This window comes from Simochromis diagramma, unplaced genomic scaffold, assembly GCF_900408965.1.
Source record: "Simochromis diagramma unplaced genomic scaffold, fSimDia1.1 OVJJ01000061.1, whole genome shotgun sequence".
Classification (NCBI taxonomy): domain Eukaryota; kingdom Metazoa; phylum Chordata; class Actinopteri; order Cichliformes; family Cichlidae; genus Simochromis; species Simochromis diagramma.
The window spans coordinates 1,406,944-1,427,409 of NW_024386945.1; the positions used below are offsets into that span (position 1 = coordinate 1,406,944).

Genomic DNA, 20,466 nt, shown 5'->3' on the forward strand with positions numbered 1-20,466 from the left:
GCAAGAAAAAAAATATGTAACTAATCGATTAGTCATTTTAAAAATCATATCCAACAATGCCAATTATTTAATTTACATGTGAAGATAAGTCCTTGTGCATTCATTCATAGGCTCACATACCCCCTACTTGATTTTTAAACAGACACAATGCAATGCAATTAGCTTAACAAAGAAAATGGTAATCCACGAGCCGGTATGAGTGCATGGGTGGGGTGCATCTGTAACGACCCGAGAATGACTCTGAGAATGCTTCTGAGGAATTTTCACACCAATAAGCTGCAGGAGAGCCAGACTGAAACAGCAAAGTAGTGCAACTGAGAAAACAGGGGGAAAAAACCCAACTTCCATTCAAAAAAAAGCATGAATTTCACAAAGCCTGCCTCCTATGCTTTAGTCAGGGGTTCGAATGTAAATGTCTAAACATTATTATGAAAATAAAGCCATTAATTAAACGGCGCAAAAAACGCAAACCAGTCATCCTAGTCTGTATTTACATTTATCAGTAACAGTAAGATCCATTATCAGACCACCAGCAGATACATAGCTGGGGGTAGATTCACATATGCTAATAAAGCAGATGTCCAGAGTCCTCAACACATTCCAGGCAGCCTATAAAAACAAAGTGTCTTTCTTCCCCCAGGAGCAGTGCCCCATCCCTGACTGTCTCCAACAGTCACAAAGATTCATATAAACACTTGGTGTTATAACCTGATGATCCCAGCCGTGCTCAGGCTCTCCCTGCCACTGTCCCTAAAACAGCCACAGCATTTTGATCTCTTCAGACTACAGCTCCCCTCATTTTGGGAGTACTCTGCATGTTTGGCCAAGGTGTTGGTCATTGTTTGAAACATTTCCATGACACTGGAAGTTTCGGCCAACGTCTCCGTGTCACTGCTGTCCAGTGTGCTGGACTCCAGCTAAATTCATCAGCCATTGTTTTCTCTGAGCAGGCATTTATGATGTCACTGCAAACATAAGCTTTGTCCTCAGATGAAGGATCAGCCAAGGTTCGTGCCCTTATGGGGTCAAACAAACATCAAATATGGACAGGCTATGACTTTCCATGGGGTTGGGTGGACATTATGGTGGCACAAAGACAACTTTATTTAAAGGTTAAAAAAAGGCTGGCCATCCCCAGTTCACCAAAGCTTTTTCACTAGTAACAGTAAAACTGGAAATGTCTTCTTCTCTATCGTATTAATTTTAATATTAATACTAGTAAAGAGTCTAAATCTTACCCTTCAACCCTTCACCATTCCATTCCTGAGCATCTCAAACATTTCTATGGGTCTGTCAGTGACTCCTGCAGTGCAGTAAATGATCAACAATGATTATTACACAAACAAGATACACTGAAGAAATTATAGGTAGGATGCAATAAATGTATGTAGGGCCACCACAACAGATTTAGAAATATAAAAGTATTTCTGCAGTTCATTAAAAAGAAAATGTTTTAATTAAGTAAAATACATCAAACACACAAAAAGAATAAAAACTGGGGAGATTTTTGACGGGGATGCAGTTTTAAAACCCCCACATTTCTCAGGTGAAGTGTTTCAGATCCACCAAAAGGCTTCAGTGTTTCCCATTGTGTAAGAATTATTGAGGCAGCAGTATCTGTGCGCATTAAGCACTCTGAAAGCACACATGGTAAACAAAGACTTAAGCGCATACACAAGCATGTGCGCGCACACGCACACACAACAATGGCTTGTATGTCAAAAGATTAGATTTCCATCGTGTTTGTTGTTTTAGGATAAGGCATGCGTGAACAGAGAAAATATTTTGCTTGCTCATAGGCATCTGCTGAAAACCAATGGAATTTCTAAAATTGTAAATAGGTTTCTTTGCTTATGCAACAGTTTTGTTCCTTCTTTGAGGACAATATTCACAGTTAACACATAAGTATTGATTCAAAAGCCACATGTGTAAAAAGCAACTCCTACCAGGGACTAACAACCAGTGTGTCCTTATAATAAACACATCAGTACTTGTACAAATACTCTTATTATCAAACTTACTATGACTGCAATTATGGAATGCTTAACAACAATCAATTCACCATATAAAGGCAGTCTGATGAAAACAAATGTTGAAGCACACAAAAACTGACTGTGCTGCTCTGCAAACTATGAGACTATGCGGACAGAGAACACACAAAGCAACATGCTGACATATGAGAATGATCAAAGGTTGTCGCAAAACCGAGCATAAAAAAACAAATCCCATATCTGCGCAGAGGCAAACCTGATGGCCCAAGACTAACACTTGGCTCGGGTTCCCAGCAAAACCTGCATCCAACCATATATGGAATAAAAGAAAACAACTGAGTGCTTGTTTCCCTTTGAATATATGGCACTGATGTGCACGGCCAAAATCATTAAAACATGCATTTGTATAGGGTTAGCGGCACAGAAACAAGACAGGAAAACAATAGCTAAATGTCTTTGTTCCTGAATCACAAAAGCTGATAGCCGGTTATTTGCATTCACAAGATTACGTGCAGCTATCGCTGCAAAACGGTGAAGCCCACATTGTCACAGAGGAATAAAAGACATTATTTTAAAAGGCACTGGCTCTGTGTTGAAGAGCAGGAGATACTGTAGCATTCTTTTGTCCACTAAAGGACTTTTATGGGCTCCTGTGCTCCCACTGCAGCCATGCCTATTGGCTCAAAATTATACTTATTTTGCTGCCCCCACCCCGAGGACTGGTTTTAAACTCTGCTTTCAATCTTAAAGTAACAACAACAAAAGGGCCTGTCAGAGTAATGCTTCCTGACAGCCCAAGATAGACGACAAAAGACAAAAACAACACCCCAAACACTCAAATGCTAAATAAATACCACAAAATAGTGTCAAAGCTTTGAGAGAGTGTGAAAAACTCAAGAATCAAAGGAACAAATTTGAGCAGCTTTGAATTGTGCCCGAGTTCATTAAAGAAGAACAAACATGCAGCGTGAAATATACAACCACCCACAGAGGCAAAGTCATTTTAAATCCAGAGTTTGCCCTAAAGTGATACTATCGATTCCTCTCGTAGACGCTACAATAGCCTAATAATGTCTCAGCAAATAATCACATTGCATTCAGAAAAGCAAATTGAGGTGTCTTTTTGTCCCTCGGCTGATCACATACCGCTTTCATCATGACTTTCTATCAGAAAGACAAAAAGAATTGAACACAGACAAGATAAAAGCCTCCAGTGCACTAAGAAATCAAAATTCACTTAAGATGTCAATAGTGTCACAGCCAAAAGATGCCTGCATCGGAAAAACAAATCCATATCAATACTTCGCCAATCAGTTAATTTCATTAAGGCATTCAATGCCATTTACTGATGGGATTGCAAATTGTGTGCAAACAAACCAAAGGTCAGAGATGCACTGTTGAACCGAGGGACAGATTGTATCTGAAGGAATGAAAAACTGTTTGGACTCGGTGGCTGATTAATAGCTACCTCTGATGACAGAAGTGAACAAACTCAATTCATTTAGGTTTATTTTACTACCATTTTCACACTATTTAGAGCACCGGCAGTTTTTTGCCAAAGTGTCATCTTGCTCTGGTTGTTGTCCATCTTTCCATCACCTGGTCCTTTCTGGATCTATTTATGTCCAGAAGGAATGCATCACAAGTTACGATTTCTTTAAGCAGCTGTGAGTGGAAATTGCTTTTTGGGAAGCCATTTATGGCCCCCATTCAAAGGCTGGCATCTCAAACACAGGAAGGAAGGAACACAGAAGTGCTATACAGTATGAAGAGCTTCATTTTAAACTCATCCTAGCATTTATCAAAAAAAGAAAAGCAAGCAAAGCTTTAGGATTTGCCAAGAGAATGCACTCTAGTTAGCTTTGAAATATGAAAACAAGCTTACAGACCAAATTGGGTATGATTTATACTGTAACCAATTCACTATTTTTCCAAAAAATGTAAACAGAATAAAATAAATAAATATAACATCAACTCTCTTCAAACCTTCTCCCCAAGTAGGGCTCTTAAGACATTGTAACCCATAGAAAAGGCACTTAACCCAGCTATGACGTCACATGTGGAAGAGGAGAAGGGGGAAAGAAAGGGTCTGTCCTCCTCAAGGGTGCTTAGGATTATGGCCTGGAAGTCTGTTAGATAATAGATCAAAGAGATACATCAGAGTGCTTTGTGGTTTTCCCACATAACACTCATCTTCATGCATAATGGAATTTCAGGATTTTTTCCCCCCTAGTTCCACCTGAAGAAGAGGTGACACAGAGTGGTTCGAAAAATCTGAGTTTGAGTGCAGGCACTCATAATGCAACCCAAGTGCAGAACTGATGCAGATTTAGTGTTTGCATGCTGCTCTCTTTGTGGTACATTCTTCACTATAAGCTGGCTTTATGTTGCTTAAATCATACAAGAAACAGAACCTAACTTCAGATTTTCCCTTCTACTTAGGACCAAAATGAGTATTTTGATCTGTCTTTTAATTTCAAGGTAGAAAATAGAGAAATAGTAGAAAAAGCACAGCAAACAATCTAAAGAGCTTGCTTAAGTTACATAAATACACAAACAAAAACCAAACATGGTAACCACCATCTACGAATAAGATTTTAGTAGTAGTTTCTGTGGCATCTGGTGGTGGCGTCATATTTATTAAAAGTTAGCACTGTTATCCATGGAAGCTTTTTTCTGTCACTGGAAATAATTGAAGTTGAAATTTTAAGTTATCCCGGGTTATACAATGGGTTATATTTCAAACGATTAGATTTCTACCATGTTTGTTGTTTGAGGACCTGCGTGAACAGAAAATAAGTGTAGCATTTTAATTTGATAGGTCAAATACTGCATTCACACGTAAAACAATTATTAGCAAATGTGGGCTAAAGCTAGCACTCTAACCAATCAGCACACAATTAGCATAGTTTGGATACACCCAAGTCTCTAAAACAATATGCCTAACCCTTTCATAAGGATGTCTCAAATTAGCACCCTTAATTTTCAGTTCAAAGCAGAATTCACAAAATAAGTAACTACGCTTTCTTACCCAGCTAGGCTAGCTGTTTTCCATATCCACTGTTTATGCTAAGGTAGCTGTCTCCTGCTCCTTTATTGACAGACACAGCAGTCATTTCATATCAAACAAGTCTTGGCTAGCACTTTCAAAAAGACACAACCTTCAAGAAACACAATGGTATAAAAAAGTGCAGCATTTCTCAAGAAAATTAGTAGTATGGGGATATTATAGAAAAGCCATCTTTCATATATTTTCAATGTTAAAGCACACACACTACAGTAATACCCTTACTAGCTAGAGTCCCCTGTCTAAAACAGACACCAACTCTCTCAACCTACAGTTGCTGGCAAACATGTTTTTTAAACCATCAAACCACTTCATCTGAGTTTGTGGCCATGCTGAGCGAGAAAATGTAAGAGTCTGCTTCAGCAGAGCCATTAGTGCTCAGAGACCAGAAAGAAATCAATGGTCAAGTGTTTACACAGGAGAATCCTATTCAGGTGCAGCATCCGCTCTCTGCAAATACTAAGTGCTTAAGTCTGAATGTAAAAATAGGAAGAATAATAGAAAGCAGCAAGCAAAAAAACTGGCTCTTTATTGAAAAATCTATCGGGAATGCGAGTCGCCTTTTAGAAGCTAAGACCTTGATATGCAGCCTAATGCTTTCTACAATTGACATCTACTTTTTCAGATTCAGAATGAGGGCTTTAAAAAAATATTTATTTTTAACAAAAGCTATACATACAGAATATGTATAATCAATACTACGGGGCAGCAGTACACTTACAGTCTGAATACTCCATAAAGCAGAGCAAGTTTCATTATATACTCTCATCACTCTGCTGCCACCTAATGGACAAACATAAAAAATACATCATACAAATACATTCAGTCACTTTCACATTTTGTTAATTTGCGGTATTATTCTTTTATTTTTTTTGTATGATGTTGCTTTAAATTAAACCTGATTTCAATTAAATATTGTAACTGAAATATGGTTTAATTTCAATTTTTGATGCCTGCAAATATAACACTTGAAAATACAGTGCATGAAACAATGTTAAAATTGATGTTTTATTCTAAAATGTTAAGACTAAACAAACGACACCTCCAAAGCCAACAGTCTTGCTATTTTAGTGGTTACCGTTAGATCTACAAGTTACTATCAGCAGAGAAATAGCTTATGATGCAGTTACTGTCTTTTAACTTTCAGAAACACACAACGCTGTTCACTGTGGGATGCTTTCGAGTGTGTGTGAATTGGAATAGAGTGCATGAGGGGAGAGCTGATCCACCGTGCTCTGCTGAGGAGACACTATAAGTGGAACGCCGTGGATGACCACATTCTGGCTGCCCAGGCTGATGTTTGGCACCAGTAATGCACTTTCCTCACAGGGTAAGGCACTCTCCTCAACCGTCACCATCTCTGCTGGTTTGGACATGTCCACATCAGGCAGAGGTGCTGTGGTCACCAAAGCAGAGTTTCCTTCCGTAACCACAGTAATCTCTGTGCCACCTTCCTGGATCAAAGCATTGAGCCCCTCCAGTTCAGAGCAGGTGGTGATGAACGTCTGTGTGCTGCTGCTCGAGTCCTGAGCGGTTATGGCCGTTTGCATCAGGGCCTGGTGGAGCGGGTTGCTGGCATCGTCGGTGCTGAGTTGAGTCAGGAGGACAGTCTGGGGTTCAAGAGTGGCTTCTGTGGTTTGGGATGAACCGAGTGGTTGTACAGGCGCCAGCAGGTTGACCTGCTGGATCATGGAGTTAACTACCATGTCCTGGTTTTCTGGGCTAAGCAAGACCATGTTGCTCTTATTCTGGCCATCGCCACCAGTTGAGAGCAAGGGGTTATCCTGGCCTAACGGGTGAGATACAATGATTTTAAGCTGTGTATTACTATAAGGAGGCATTGGGTTACACGGGATCGGAACTTCGAGCTCAGAGCTGGTTTGTGACATGGTAACGGGAACCAAGTTAACTGCTTCTGCTGGGGTAGAGAGCTGGAGTTGCAACACACTCTGAGTGTCCCGATGCTGCTTTTTGTGGCTCCGCAGGGAGTCCTCCCTCACAAACGAAGCGTCACACGAGTCGCAGCAAAAGGCTCGAGCTGCATCTAGTTTGGCTCGATACCGAGAGCTGACAGGCTTCGGAGAGTCGGTGCCTAAATTTTTGCCTCCACCTCTGCCTCCTTTCCCACCGCTGCCTTTTTCAAGCTTATCCGACTGACACTTCTTCTTGTGAATGACAAGATTGCTGCGCTGCTTAGAGGCAAAGTTGCAGAAGTCACATTTGAAAGGGCGGTCTTCAGAGTGGATCCGCTCGTGGACCTTGAGCGCCCCCTTGCTGGAGCAGGAGTAAGTGCACTTGGAACACTGAATGGGCTGAGTGGGTTGGTGTTCTCTCAAGTGTTGTCGCAGAGCAGTCTTGTTGGCACACTTGAAATCACAGTGCACGCACTGAAAGGAGTTCTCCGTACCATGTTTGATCTGAATGTGCGATTTCAGGTTTCCTTTCATGGCGCAGCAGTACTCACAAAAGTCACATTTGTAAGGCTTTTCGCCGGAGTGAATCCGGATGTGCCTCTTCAGGTCTGAGTTTATTTTGAACTTTGCATCGCATTGTTGGCACTGAAAAGGTGCATCCCCTTAGAAAATAAATACATAAACAAAATAAAGCCAGTTTTAATACCAGTCTCTAAGCTACAACTGTCACACAGCTGCTGACAATTTTGGATTTTTTTGGCTACCTACCTGTGTGAGAGCGGAGATGCACGGTAAGTTGGCTGGAGTTGCGGCTGGCGTAAGGACAGATCTGGCATTTGAATGGCCGTTCATCATAGTGGATGCGCAGGTGCTTCTTCAGGCTGCTGCTGTCTGCTGCTGCATAGGGACAGTGTTTACATTTGTGTGGCTTCTCACCTGTGTGCGAGCGGCTGTGCATGTTCAGCTTGTCCCGCCGACTGAAGCGTTTGTGGCACAGTTCACATTCAAATGGCTTCTCACCTGGATGGCAGACAGAAAAACAACTGGGGTTAAACCTTACTCTAAAGGGGTTTTGCAACTGAAGAACATATTTTGAAAGCATTTGCGTACCGGTGTGAGTTTTAAGATGTCGCTCCATGTCTTTTTGGCCATACTGTGTCTTGAAAGTGCAACCTGTAGATTGTAAAAAAAAACAAACAAACATTTTCTTAAATTGTGTGCAGCCTCTGCATTTGTGAAAAGTCCAATCAACACTGTACTAAATAAATACAGTGCTGTGAAAAAGTTGCCGATTTCTTTCTTCTTCTTTTTTTGCCTATTTGTCACTCTGTTGATGCTTTGTGCCCATAAATTTGTGGGGGTGCGTTTATAAAACTCTGTTATGGTTGTTTTTACTTGTGTCATTTTGTACATTTTAGTTCTACTTTACTGCCTCTCTTTTCAATTTTTTGCTGATGCACAGCATTTTGTGTCAGCGGTGGCTGTTTTACAGCACTTTCCAAAACTGGAATGGAATTTTGAACTTGCCAATGTGTTTTTTGGATTATTGTCCTGCTGCACAAGCCAAACTGATTTTGTAGTAGAGAGCAGAATTCATGGTTCTTTGAATTATAGCTAGTCATCCAGGTCCTGAAGGAGTAAAGCAGCCCAAGACCATCACAATACCACCATGTTTGACTGTTGGTATGATGTTGTTTATGAAATGCTGTGACAGGATGCAAACCTGCCAAAAAGTTAAACTTTTGTCTCGTCAGTCCACAGAATATTTTCCTAAAGTCAATTTTTGCACAGTCTCTTTATTATTGTTGAATAATGATCACTAGCTTTAACTGAGGTAAGTAAGGCTTAGAGTTCCTTAGATGCTTAGATGGGTTCTTTTGTGACCCCCTGGATGCTCCATCGATGCACTCTTGGGTGTAATTTTGTTATTTATGGATTACTTTGCTTGATTATCTTTTCACACAGGGCAGCTTTGGATAGCTTTTTTTATTCTAATAAATAATAAATGAAATTAGCATTTAAAAACTGTATTTTGTATATACTTGGGTTTTCTTCGTATTTTACTTAATAAAGTTTGTTTGATGATATGGAACAGGAAAGTGAAGGAGGCAAATACTTTTTACAGCTATTAATGGTATGGGGCTTGAGTGGCAGGAAGTGCAGTCCTTCCTGTTAGAGATTGAAGATCTGTGTTCATCAGCAGCAAGAGGCACCAACCTGAGAAACAGCAGCTGTGTCTCTTTGAAGTGAGGGCAGGTTTTAGTTTTTTGGAAGGTGTCTTTGGGGCTTTGGTCATCTTTTTGACACCTCTCACAACACAGGTCTGGTAGGTCTCCTCAAAAATAAACTCAGTGCTGGAGTCTGAAAATAATTTGACAGGCAAAGTCAATTTTTCATTCAAATTATGGACAGCAAAAGCAGAAAGAGGAGTATGTTACCTGTGAGAGTGGATGTGGCAGTAGTGGTTGGGGTGTCAGGTGTGGACAGGAAACATTCATTTTGCTTATGGGCGAGAAAGACCTTATAATTATTGTACTGCTTTTTGCAGGAGCCACAGATGTGGATATCTGGGCTCACCTCCACCACCACAGAATGACCTGCAGCCACTTCGGATGGCAGAGAACACAAAACAGGAAATAATGACTTCATAGGACGTTGCATAATGTACATCTGTGAAAGTAATTACAAGATAGCTACAATAATTTGGAGCTAAATCGTGATATCATAGATTTGTCTTCCAGTTATGAATTTTAGCAACTGTTTTGTTTTACCTTCAGCGGTGTATGCAGCCATTTTCGAGGTGGTTTTGCTGGAGATCAGCTCATTTTCTGTGTCCTCGCTTCGTCCATTGTAGTTTTAAAACATGCCGACTGGGGTCAAAAAGTAGCCAATGAAACATCACTACCTATTTCCAACTGCGAAATCTACCACGGTTTGCATATCAATAGAACTAGCACTTCACTTCTCTGCCGACTCCACGTTTTACGACATTCTGCGTTGGGTTTGCGGCAACCGCACAAGGCTTTGCTGGTGTCGTCATATGCTGCTTTGAGAAACGTGGGAAAATCAAACTACAAAGTCTGATCACCCAAATCAACTTATAAGTCAATAAATAATACTATTAATAAAGCTATCTGACTTAGTGTTTGACTGTCCTATTTAGAATAAACCAATATCTATTTAACCGGGATTTTAAAAGCTGAAATTGCGTATTTATGAGCACTTGAACGCAACATCATTGTGTGGTGGTGCCCCCGGCCCCCCCGGCTCTGCTTTCCAGATGCTGAACAAAACTAAATCTGATTTCAAAATTTAAAATTCTTTAAAAACAGAAAGTATATTATTTAAAGGTTTAACGAGTAGCTGCATTAGTTGACTTGGAGAGGATAGTAGCTATTAGCTTACCTCTTTGTTCCTAGAAAGCCACCAAAACGGTTACTACTTATTAGAAATGTCACAAAGAGAGGCAACGATGGCTTTTACATGCATGTTGAAACTATTTGTTGGGCCATATAAATGTCAAATTCTAACTTACGTAGGCACGGAAATCAGCAGTTAGCTTTATTGTTTACTCTAGGCAGCAGAATGTTGCCTTAGCACTTGCTGTGGTGCCTGCAGCGACTTAATAGAGTATTGCTCGTGTGCAAGGTAAGCTTTCAGATGGTAGGCTACTTAAATATACATGCTCTACCATTTTCAAGTAAGGGCAATTTGCTTGGTTGTTGGTGTGAGTGAATGAGAATGCCTCTTTTTTTTTATGCCAGAGCAGTTGTGCTAGTGTGAATAAGCCATGAAAGTGACTGACATACAGCTCCATTTTCAGTGGCAGGTCCTTAACTGCCTGATTGCCACTGTGAAGCTCAGGAATTTCCTTACGCTGACTTTCCTGCATGGCAAAGGCATAGGACTGATTCCTTCCCTGCTGAAACAGCAAATCCTTGAGACAGACAGGAGGTACACACACATATTTAAGTACACTAGACACATGAACACACACACTTAGACTTGCAAGGCCTTTCATAGCCTACCCACATGAATGTGACTAGTTGATTATCACCCTATTTGACTTATGATTTGTCACGTATAATCCATAAATGTTCAGTTAGTGATATGGTAAATGTATTGATGATATTATTAACAAAGTACTGTTTTCTTAGCAGTTTGAAATTTGATGACACAGCTCAGAAGGAGACATGGAGACATGAAAATGAGCTAATTAAATAAATAATTGCATCTGACTAAAGAGTGTGCAAATTGCATTCACATAAATCCCCCCCTCCCTCGCAAATTCAGTATACTTAAATGTACATCAAAAGACCACATTTACATGTGACACCCAAATGATTTAGTGGTGGTGTAATAAAAAAAAAAGACTTATGTCCCTCCCGCCCTTCTCCCAGCAGTGAAGAACTGGCCAAAATGCTCCCTACTTTGATCTAGAACTGTAAATCTGTTTTTTTTTTTCACTTTTCACACTCGAAGCTTAGGATTCTTCTTTCTCTCGTATGATTGAGCAGTTTGGTCACTTCGTTAAGTTCAGAAACATTGCAATAACCGCAGTGAAAATATTCCCAAACAACAATTGTAGTCATTTATTATTTGGGCAGTTCATTTTTCCACTTAATGATTTGAAATATCAGAAAGTAACAAGAAGTGCTCATCACAGTTTTTCCCAGTTTATATGTTTCAGTTTCTGCTCAAAATAATTTAAGATCCAGAGATATTAAATTTCAGTGATATGAAGAAGAAAAACATGTAACAAGTTGAAACCAATGAAAATTTGTTGTTTTACATCCCCCCCAAAAAACCCAAAACAAAAGAAAAAAAAAATCCATAAACTTTGAATTATCTAATTGTTGTCATTGTTTTCACTTGAACTAATCAATCAGTTCACTATTTGATTAATTTCCAATAGCTCCTGGTTGAGCACGCTGCATAGTCTTGATTGTGTTTTCCCTAGGCTTCCATCTCTTGTTAGAAAACAATAAAAGCACTTTCAGTTTTTGCATTCAGAAACAAACTATCATTTGGACATCCAGCTGTGCCAGTCCTAATTTGTAGACATGCCCCTTTCCCATTCATTGAGACACCCGTGTATTTGGTGAGTGATGTAATGTCCCTCTTTTCCCCAATGAGACAAGGGCAACAATAGGGGGGAGTGCCTCTGTCACATTATTTTCCCCCACCGAGGCACGCCAGCTGCTTACAGTTGCTTAATGGCTACGAGCTGTCACAAGGCATCACAGCCCACTGCCACACAGGAGCGGCAGATGCTTTAATTGCACAATGACTTGTAGGTTGTCAACAGCAATTATACCAGGCTTCCACCTGAGGGCACCCAAAGAACACCGTCGACTCACTTCACAGACATAAGCCTCAAAAGCCGACTGCTGCACGCAAACCTGATCTCTCTCGCTTGCATCCAGATAAGAGCTGCCGATGGATTCCAAGTCTCCTCTAAGCTTAATGGTTTACCCATGTTCTGCAAGGATAAGGGCAGCATTGTCAGACAGAAGACTCAGGACCCCAAAATCATATTTAGACATAAAATATTTACCCAGCTTTGTCACCTTAGGGCCCACTGCCCACCGTGCTGCGGCAGGTTGTGGTGTGCAGAGTTTGAGTAATTTTGCTCATTATTAATTCATGCAATTTTTTTTTTCAGGCGAAGCTCATTTGCTGCCGCCAGTCCTAAGATTATCATCATTAAGAGGAGGCAAATAAATTGGTGAGTTCAGAGCTGTGCTGCAACCTGCTTCAACCCGCATTTGTTCTTATATGTTAATGATTTGTTATTTGTACAGTTCCAAGAAAATAAGATAGATTTGTTGCCCGTTCTATTTCTAGACAGTCCTTAACTCAGGAAACCAAAACACGCACGGCGACCTTTGGTTTGTGTCGTGTCAAATTGAATGGCTAAAAGATGTCCCATGTCCCGAGTTTGTTTTGAGCCACAAGACAAATTATACACACATGTATGAATTCCTTTGGTCAACAGCTGCCATCTCAGCATCAGATAAAGCAGAGCCAAAGTCTGGGAACCGTCAGATGCCTCCGACACTCCCACTTTATCATATAAGAAAAAAAAGACACTGTACACAAGCATGCGCACAAACACACACATTTGCACAGCAAGCAAGTGCAGCCGTGCTACACACAAAAGGCGCACATGCTCACACGCAAATCAGTGCTTTGCTCTTTGTATCTGCCAAGTGATGCAGATGATAGGGCTGCATATGAGTGCATGCAAACCAGAGAGGAGAGGGTACATGTGGCTTCATAGACAATAGCAGGCCATAGCCCTGGGAGGAGTGTGTGCAATCCCAAGGAACATGCTGGGATATAAATTAAGACAAAAATGTAACCCCCCCCCACTTTAAAAATAATGTAGTTTAGAATTGTCTGTATTGTCAAGTATTAAGATCTAGCGTGGTAGCATGCATTAATGCAAATGTGGCCGTAGTAGCAAATAAATAATTAGGTTTCTTCTCTCCATCTTTAAGGTGCACGTCTCTTAAAATAGATGATATTTTTGTCATCTGTTCTGTCATGTTTATCAGTGCAGTCTGCTTTGGAAAGAAGGTTCTGTAGGTTGTGTTTCACTTTAGTGTCAGCAGGGGGTGTCCAAAAGCAGTCCAGAGAAAGAGACCCCTGTGCTTGTTTGAAGCAGCTTACAAGGCACTGCTCCAGTTTGTAGTAGCTGACATTTTGGAACCAGTGGGTCAGCAAAATGGAGAAACCATGGAGATGTATCAAAACCAGTGAGACTTTTGATCACAGGATTGTTGTGTGTAATTTATTATGGGCCTTTGGTTATTCTTTATCGCGAGTCCTAATTATTTTCGGTGGGAAGTGACCGTTACTGTGAGCGCACGGGTAGTTTTCAGGTGTTGCTTTCTTCTTCCAAGTAGAGCAGAGGAGGAAATGAGGCCATGGGCCGAATATTTCAGGTTTAGGCCGATCTATGGAGCTAAATCTAAACAAAAGGCATGTGCAGGCTGTGTGCGCGTGTGTGTCCGTGGTTGTGATATGTGAGTATGAGTGCGCGTGCATACATTTTTTTGTGTGAAATTGTCAATGATGTCACAATGGAAGAGAGAATCTTGATAGTTAGACAGATAACAATGAGGGCGGCTTATTCATGCCCTCCACACACACATACGCACGTGCACACACACACCTATAGTCACATACACAGCATCATCATCGTCACAGAGGGAGCAAGGCTCATAATTGGACAGAGGTGTCTGTAGATAATGAAGCCAGACCTCACACCTGCCAAACCTTGGGGATTTCTCTTGACTGGCCACTTAAATCTTCCTCACTCTGTGGGTCTGGAGGGCAAGAGAGTGAGTAAGGAACTAATGGAAAAAAAGCATGCGCTACAGGGAGGATCCCTGTCAGCACGAATGTAGTGCGGACCCCCACCCCCCACCCCGGCTAACGCAGCCCCCACAGCTCGTTCCATACAGCACCCACCTCACTTCACTTCACTGTAAATCCTCTGGTGTCAAGGATTTCAGACGGAAATGGGGAAATGCTGCACCAGCTATTTTGTTTCAAACTCTCAAAACACTCGCTTCTCCCAAGTTGTCTTTGGTGACAGCGTTGTGTGCGGGAAGCGTATTGTGCCAGCTTTTAGCGGGGTGTCATTCGAGGTGCTGAAAGGGAAATCAGATAGACGCTTCAACGGAGAAATACTTCTATATAGAAAGTTTACCTGACAGTCATCAGTGACGGTGTGACACTATATCACTGGTAGCAAAAAGCTACACCAATTAGGGATCGAGTTTACTCTGGCAAAATCTTAACAATTTAAGGGCAACAAAATGGGATTTTTACTCCGTCTTTCTTCATGACTCGATCCATAAATGAGGGTTGGAAATCATTGTCATTCAGTATACAGATTAGGCACGGATATAAAAGCAGTGGAGAGATTTCTGCTTATATGTTATTCTTTTGTTTTTGTGTTCCATAAAACCACAGACAGCAACAAGACACCAGGGGGTTATCACTCTTTGTTAGCTTGTCATGAAGTCAGCCATGCCAGTTTTAACATATGAGCTTGTGTCTGCTGTCAAAGGGTTGTAGTGGTAAATGGTGAGAATCAATAACTTTGTAGTGCTAACAGACACAAATAGAGACTGGTAGCTTTGCTTGTTTAGCCGTATCCAGATGGCCTGAGTATATTTGTCATATTTTATTCTTTATCCTGCAGATATTGGATAAAAAGGATAAACACGCACCTGTCAAACTCTGCTGTTTTGTGGAAGCTGTTTTGTGCTTCTTATGCTACCCGACGCCAAGTCATGCATTAATGCTTTGACTTTAGGGCTGGAACAAGGTTACAGAGGGAGCTTCAATCATTTTTCTCTGTTTTCAGGAGGAATTTTCATACAGAGACAGTAGCGGTTCTCCTGATGGAGATTTGCATGTGCATCTAAATAGACAACAGCGTTACATGGAAAGAAACAGGATAATGTTCACAGCAGGATAATGTGCACCATTTGATTGGGTGCAATGAATGAATGAAATCATCACCTTTGGAATGAGGCTTTTATTCGGAATGAAAGGGGTCAGAAAACTTCTCTTATCTTGGATACTTTCGGGTCACTTTTCCAATGTCCAGGGCAAGTTGGGAGGTAAGTGAGCCCAGGTGGCTTTCCTGGACGGTGATACCCAGGAGGGAAATCTTGTAATCAACGGCAACAAAACCAAGCTTCCACGGTGATGGATAGTCTTGCATGTCCACCTAGTGTCTGCGCTAGGAGTGCTCAGCATACGTGGGCGATAGCTCACCTCATCCTCCCGCGTGATAGATGGATATGGATAGACAAAAAGCTGTGTGAGTGCAGCCAGTTTTGGGAAATTCGCTGTAACCGTAGACCCCGAGTCATCATCGTCCCATCTTTTACCAGCTTTAGACACTTTTAGTCGTCGGGCAACATTCGCTAATGTGGATCTTCTTTCCAAATTGCGATGATAAGCAACGCTGAAATGTGCCCTGAAATGAAATCACACGGAAACCGAAAGCTTATCAAGATGAAACTGTGCAATAATACAAGAATTATCCATCACCATCCATCATGTATTTGTTTGCAGGAAACAGATTACATGGATCTTAATTGAAATATTATTTTACCTTCATTTGAATTATTTATGCGTTTGCTGACTAGATTCATACCTCAGAGAAAAACATGAACACATTATGTGATGCAAGAATGTGAGTGTGTATTTGTGAGTATTTCTCATATATTATTCAAAGTGTAGAGTCAGAATATGGTGTTACGTAGCCATATGAAGGATATCAAAGGGCCCATCTTTGATACAATTTATTTGAGATCCACTGGCCAGAGCCGAGCTGTCCATTGGCCTTACATCGCTAATGAGATCGGGGGTAAAATTGAGAGTGGTGGGCTGGCTGTCATCCGCTAGGTGATGGTTTTAAGACTAAGCAGTGATACTTCATTAATTAACCTTCACATTCTATGTAGATCTGCTCATCAAGATGCAGTTAATTAAAGAAAGGTCATTCCAAGGGCTGCTGGGAAGCGGCATTATTACAATGGAGGGATGGCACTGCTTTGAGCGAGATAACACGGGGGAGGGGGCAGGGAGGAGGCGATCACCCAGTCATCACTGAAATGGCAGAGCGGCTAGCCAAAGCCAGTTTCTGAACTCCTGATGTGGACCGCCATGGTTCAAGAAAAAGGAAAAATGTATTTTTTAGTTGTTTGTGTTTTTATTTCTTAGTTTCCCTCCTCTTTTTATATAGAAATACACTGTTGAAAGGCTCTAATGGAGAAAACCTCACTAAAATATTCATTACACTCAATCGACAGCATCTATCTTTTAGCATCTCACTATAGTTTTTCTGCTTTCTTTTTGCAGCCCTGTTTCTTTCCTGCCAATTCCTCGGATGAATTTTACTTACTCTGACCTTGCTCGGTGTTCAGAAAAAAAAAATGCCATCTTGAAATAAATAAAAGGCCAGGAGCTCAGCGACATATAAAATAGTTATGTGTCATCTGTAAGTGAAATCCACTTCAGGTTAGTGACTTATTCATTTCAATTTCCTGCTGTCTGTCTATATAAATATAAATATATATATATGTATATATATATATTTCTATATATGTATCTATCTTTGTCACTGTCTACTAAAGCACAGCTCAAAATATGTAGTCTTGTTTCAGAAAGTGGATCAAATAGGTACTGTGTTTTGTTCTAAAAGTCACTGGTATATGTCAATATGCCTCTGAGGCTTTTATCAGTCACAAAGTGATTGTTTTTGTGCCGGCCTACATGCCAGCCTAAGGACAGCAGCAGTTGGAGCGTACTATGAAATAACGCGTCTATACAATCGCCTCTTGGCCAATCGCACAAGTGAGATCAGACTTAGTGTTACAAATGGCTTTCTGTAATGTTTTTGCCAAGTTTTATTTTTTGATAATGGCACCCCCCTCCCCTCAGCGCTGTCTTGTTTGGAACCTTGGTGTCAGTTTTTCAAAATGTTGCTCTGCTGCAAAATTGCAGCGAGACATCGGCACCTCCCCTGTGTCCACTCAGTCCTCCTGTAGTCATCCCTGAGTGTCTTTTGGCATTGCTTCCTATGGCAGGTGTAGAGACAAACGAGAAACAGTGCTCAAACCTGCACGCGCTTGCATTCAAGGATGTGTGTGTGTCTCTCTCTCTATATATATGTGTGTGTGTGCGTGCGCGTGCATGTGTGTATATCCCTCCTACTCTGCAACGATACAGTAACTGCTGACCCCGGACACAGTGCCATTATGGCAGACGAGCAGGGCTCCCCTGGCAGCGGCTGGAGCGGCTGGTTGCTAGGTGGAGAGACATTACCGCGGGCCTCTGCAATAATTTATCCTAAGAGCGCGGCGAGCCGTCATGTAGCCCCTGACAGAGAGCTGCAGTACTTTATCTGCCTGCCTGTAAATCAGCCATGTGTGGGTGCAGACGGCAACATTGTTTGATCTCTTTCAGACACTCTAATAATCTGCTCCCCTCTGATTGATACCTTCACACAACAAAGCACATTACACCAGCACACCACAGCAGCCATCAGTGTGTGCGTGTATGTGTGAGTGTGTACGTGCATGCGCCGACGTCTAGCTGTATGAAAAGTGTTCACGCTTGTGTGTGTGCGTCTTTCTGGTGGTCATCAGTATTGCCAGTGGCCAAGGGAGGGAGGAAAGGGGATGAATTAGTCTTCTGCAGAAACAGAGAGTCATTTGGAGTCTCTAAACCAATGACAGGGTAAAGGGTTCACAAAACGATCACTGGATAAAAGGAGGGGCAGGAAGGGAGAGGAAGTGCCACAAAACTAAAAACAAAATACAGCAAAGAGGATAGCAGAAACAGTTATTCTTCTATTAAATAGTGGCCGCTATCACAAGTGCTATTTTTTTAAGGAGTAGAGCCCTGCTGTTGATGTAGATACATGCAATCAGAAGCAGCTTATGTATCAAAATATTTAATTCAGGCTTTTATAATTGCAGACTCTACAATGTATTTTCTTGCAAGGAAAAAAAATATATTTGGATGAAAAATGTTGCCCTCTTTGGTTTTCAATACAGCAAACATGTTTGAAAATGAATGTTTGGTCTAGGCTTTAACAAACATAGAACTACACAGCTGAATGCTCAGATTTTTTCCCTTAAAATGCTGATATCTTTTCATGCCATCCATGGCCTTCTTTCAGCTCAAAGTGAATTGCATCCTTTCCAAATTGCCTTCCAACTCCTTGCTTGATATGGCTCATATACAAAGGAGAGCAATGTCCCGTCCAACAATACCCATACCATTTGTGCTGCTCAGCTTCAGAATGTCATTGGTTTGAGTGTGACAATAAAACATAACTCCACCTTTTCTGTGGGTTGCATTGGAACATAGCTTCCAATTATTCAGCCCCAAATTCAATAGCAATTTTCTGCTCAATGAAATAGTGGTTTCAATCTCTAGAGTAATGTCACTTTAGAGAGATTTTCAAAATGGCATGTCTGTGAGTGAATAGATGGACGCGGGAGGATTCATTTTGCTTGAGGAAATGATACTTGTCTGCTGAAGCTTGTCATTTATTGATGAAGAGAATTCCTCCTCACATACTATAGAATCGACAGTATATGTACAGACGTAGTGGGTTTTTTTTCTGGGCAGATTTTTAGTTTTTAGTAAGTGTTTCTAAAAAGGATAAAAGATGCCAGCCAGATGCATAACGTTACGGTTGTGTTTGGTCAGATGGAGCCCATTTTGCTTCAGTGCAGCATTAAAAGTAGCACTGAACAATAAAAAAATGCAATTATAAGTGTGTTTGTGTGTAATGTATCAGTAGCCCATCCAGGGCCCCATAATGAATGCAATGCAACGTGCGATCACTGAGCCGTGCGTATGCCCCGCTCAATGCATCTCTGAAAATAAACAGAGCAATGGAAATGGTTCTCATTAGTGTTGTTTTCATATTAAGTCCCTCAGACAAGGTTGACAAACCCAGCTCCCTGTGCCAGGCTCCTCGGGGACCATCGCTTCAATACAGCTAGGGCAAACAACACCAGCCGATACCAACACCATTACCACCTCCTATAGTTACTTATCCTCCCCTCCCTCCCTGCGGAGTGCTCTGTCTACACAGACCAGAGGAAAATGCATTAAGATCTTCCAGCAGCATAGAGAAAGAGTCCTGCTTTCATTTATCACTATTGCTATTGGCCCTAAAAGGGACAAATGTCTGTTCTCCATCTCTGAGCAATTGGAATTGGAGAAATGTGTGCTGTGTGTGTGAGATGGAAGCTATTTTGTGCTCCAGAGACGATCCACTGCGAGGCTGTTTAGCAGGAAGGGAACAGGTGTGCTGAGCTTCTGGCTTCCACCATGTGTTCCAGTTGTTTCATCTGCACCTGTTTCCCCGAGTCCTGTATATGATGATCAAAACACTTTATTAACCATAAAGTGCTCTCGCTCATATGCCACAATGTCACTGCCTGTATCAGGCACATATCATTAGAAATAATTAAGTCGTGCGGCATGTATTATTGTGTCAAAAGTTACATTAACAAGGAACACATGTCCAACCTAAACTTGAATATGCTACTTTTGCAGATTAATAAATAATGATTTAAACTACAGTAGAAATAGCTCGTGCAAGAATATAGTCGGCAGCAGCAGTAAGGAGACGCAGGCTCCATGGCGTTGTGATCTGTTTATATTAAAGTGCGGCTTTCTAAACAATAACAGTGGCATTGCCATAAAGAACCGAAAGAAGTTGTGCCGTGTCGGTTACACATATTTCTCGAATACATGAAAGCACTGTTTCATCTATATGTGGCTGCATGTAACAAGTTTGATTGTAATTGTGATCAAAGCCATGCTGAGATGTGATATTTGCAGCAGATAAACAAATTTGAAAATCTAAAATTTGTCTAATAAGATAAAAATGAAGTGTGAAACTTGTGATGGTCTTGACACACTCATGATTTTAACTGAG

General features: G+C 41.1%; 1 protein-coding gene and 1 long non-coding RNA gene across 7 annotated transcripts; one reads left to right on the plus strand and one right to left on the minus strand.

Annotated features, from left to right (window-relative positions):
• Positions 1-1,237: 1,237 nt before the first annotated feature.
• On the minus strand, positions 1,238-10,524 carry zfp64 (zinc finger protein 64 homolog (mouse)). Of its 5 annotated transcripts, none has more exons than XM_040037964.1 (7): positions 10,507-10,524; positions 9,743-9,841; positions 9,410-9,473; positions 9,189-9,332; positions 8,082-8,144; positions 7,740-7,991; positions 1,238-7,633 (listed from the first exon to the last, which is right to left on the minus strand). In XM_040037964.1, exons 4-7 carry the CDS (start codon positions 9,265-9,267, stop codon positions 6,222-6,224), a joined length of 1,806 nt encoding a protein of 601 aa, XP_039893898.1. In that variant the 5' UTR covers positions 9,268-9,332; positions 9,410-9,473; positions 9,743-9,841; positions 10,507-10,524; the 3' UTR covers positions 1,238-6,221. The 5 variants fall into 5 exon arrangements, with proteins under 5 accessions (XP_039893898.1, XP_039893895.1, XP_039893896.1 ...); XM_040037961.1 differs by lacking the exon at positions 10,507-10,524 and adding an exon at positions 10,377-10,460 and having other exon boundaries at positions 9,410-9,577; XM_040037962.1 differs by lacking the exon at positions 10,507-10,524 and adding an exon at positions 9,549-9,577 and having other exon boundaries at positions 9,743-10,056.
• Positions 10,243-17,142, plus strand: LOC120737330. Of its 2 annotated transcripts, XR_005696729.1 has the most exons (4): positions 10,243-10,619; positions 10,795-10,925; positions 12,637-12,699; positions 16,863-17,142. It is a non-coding gene; the product is annotated as an uncharacterized LOC120737330 (long non-coding RNA). The 2 variants fall into 2 exon arrangements; XR_005696728.1 differs by having other exon boundaries at positions 12,637-17,142.
• The last annotated feature ends 3,324 nt before the right edge of the window (positions 17,143-20,466 follow it).

Coding starts and splice junctions, on each gene's coding strand:
- zfp64 (XM_040037961.1), bottom strand. CDS start 9,764: ATGGCTGCATACACCGCTGAAG. Junction 9,333..9,409: donor TGCCACATCCACTCTCACAG/GTAACATACTCC, acceptor AATTATTTTCAG/ACTCCAGCACTGAGTTTATT. Junction 8,145..9,188: donor ACACAGCTGCTGTTTCTCAG/GTTGGTGCCTCT, acceptor TACAATCTACAG/GTTGCACTTTCAAGACACAG.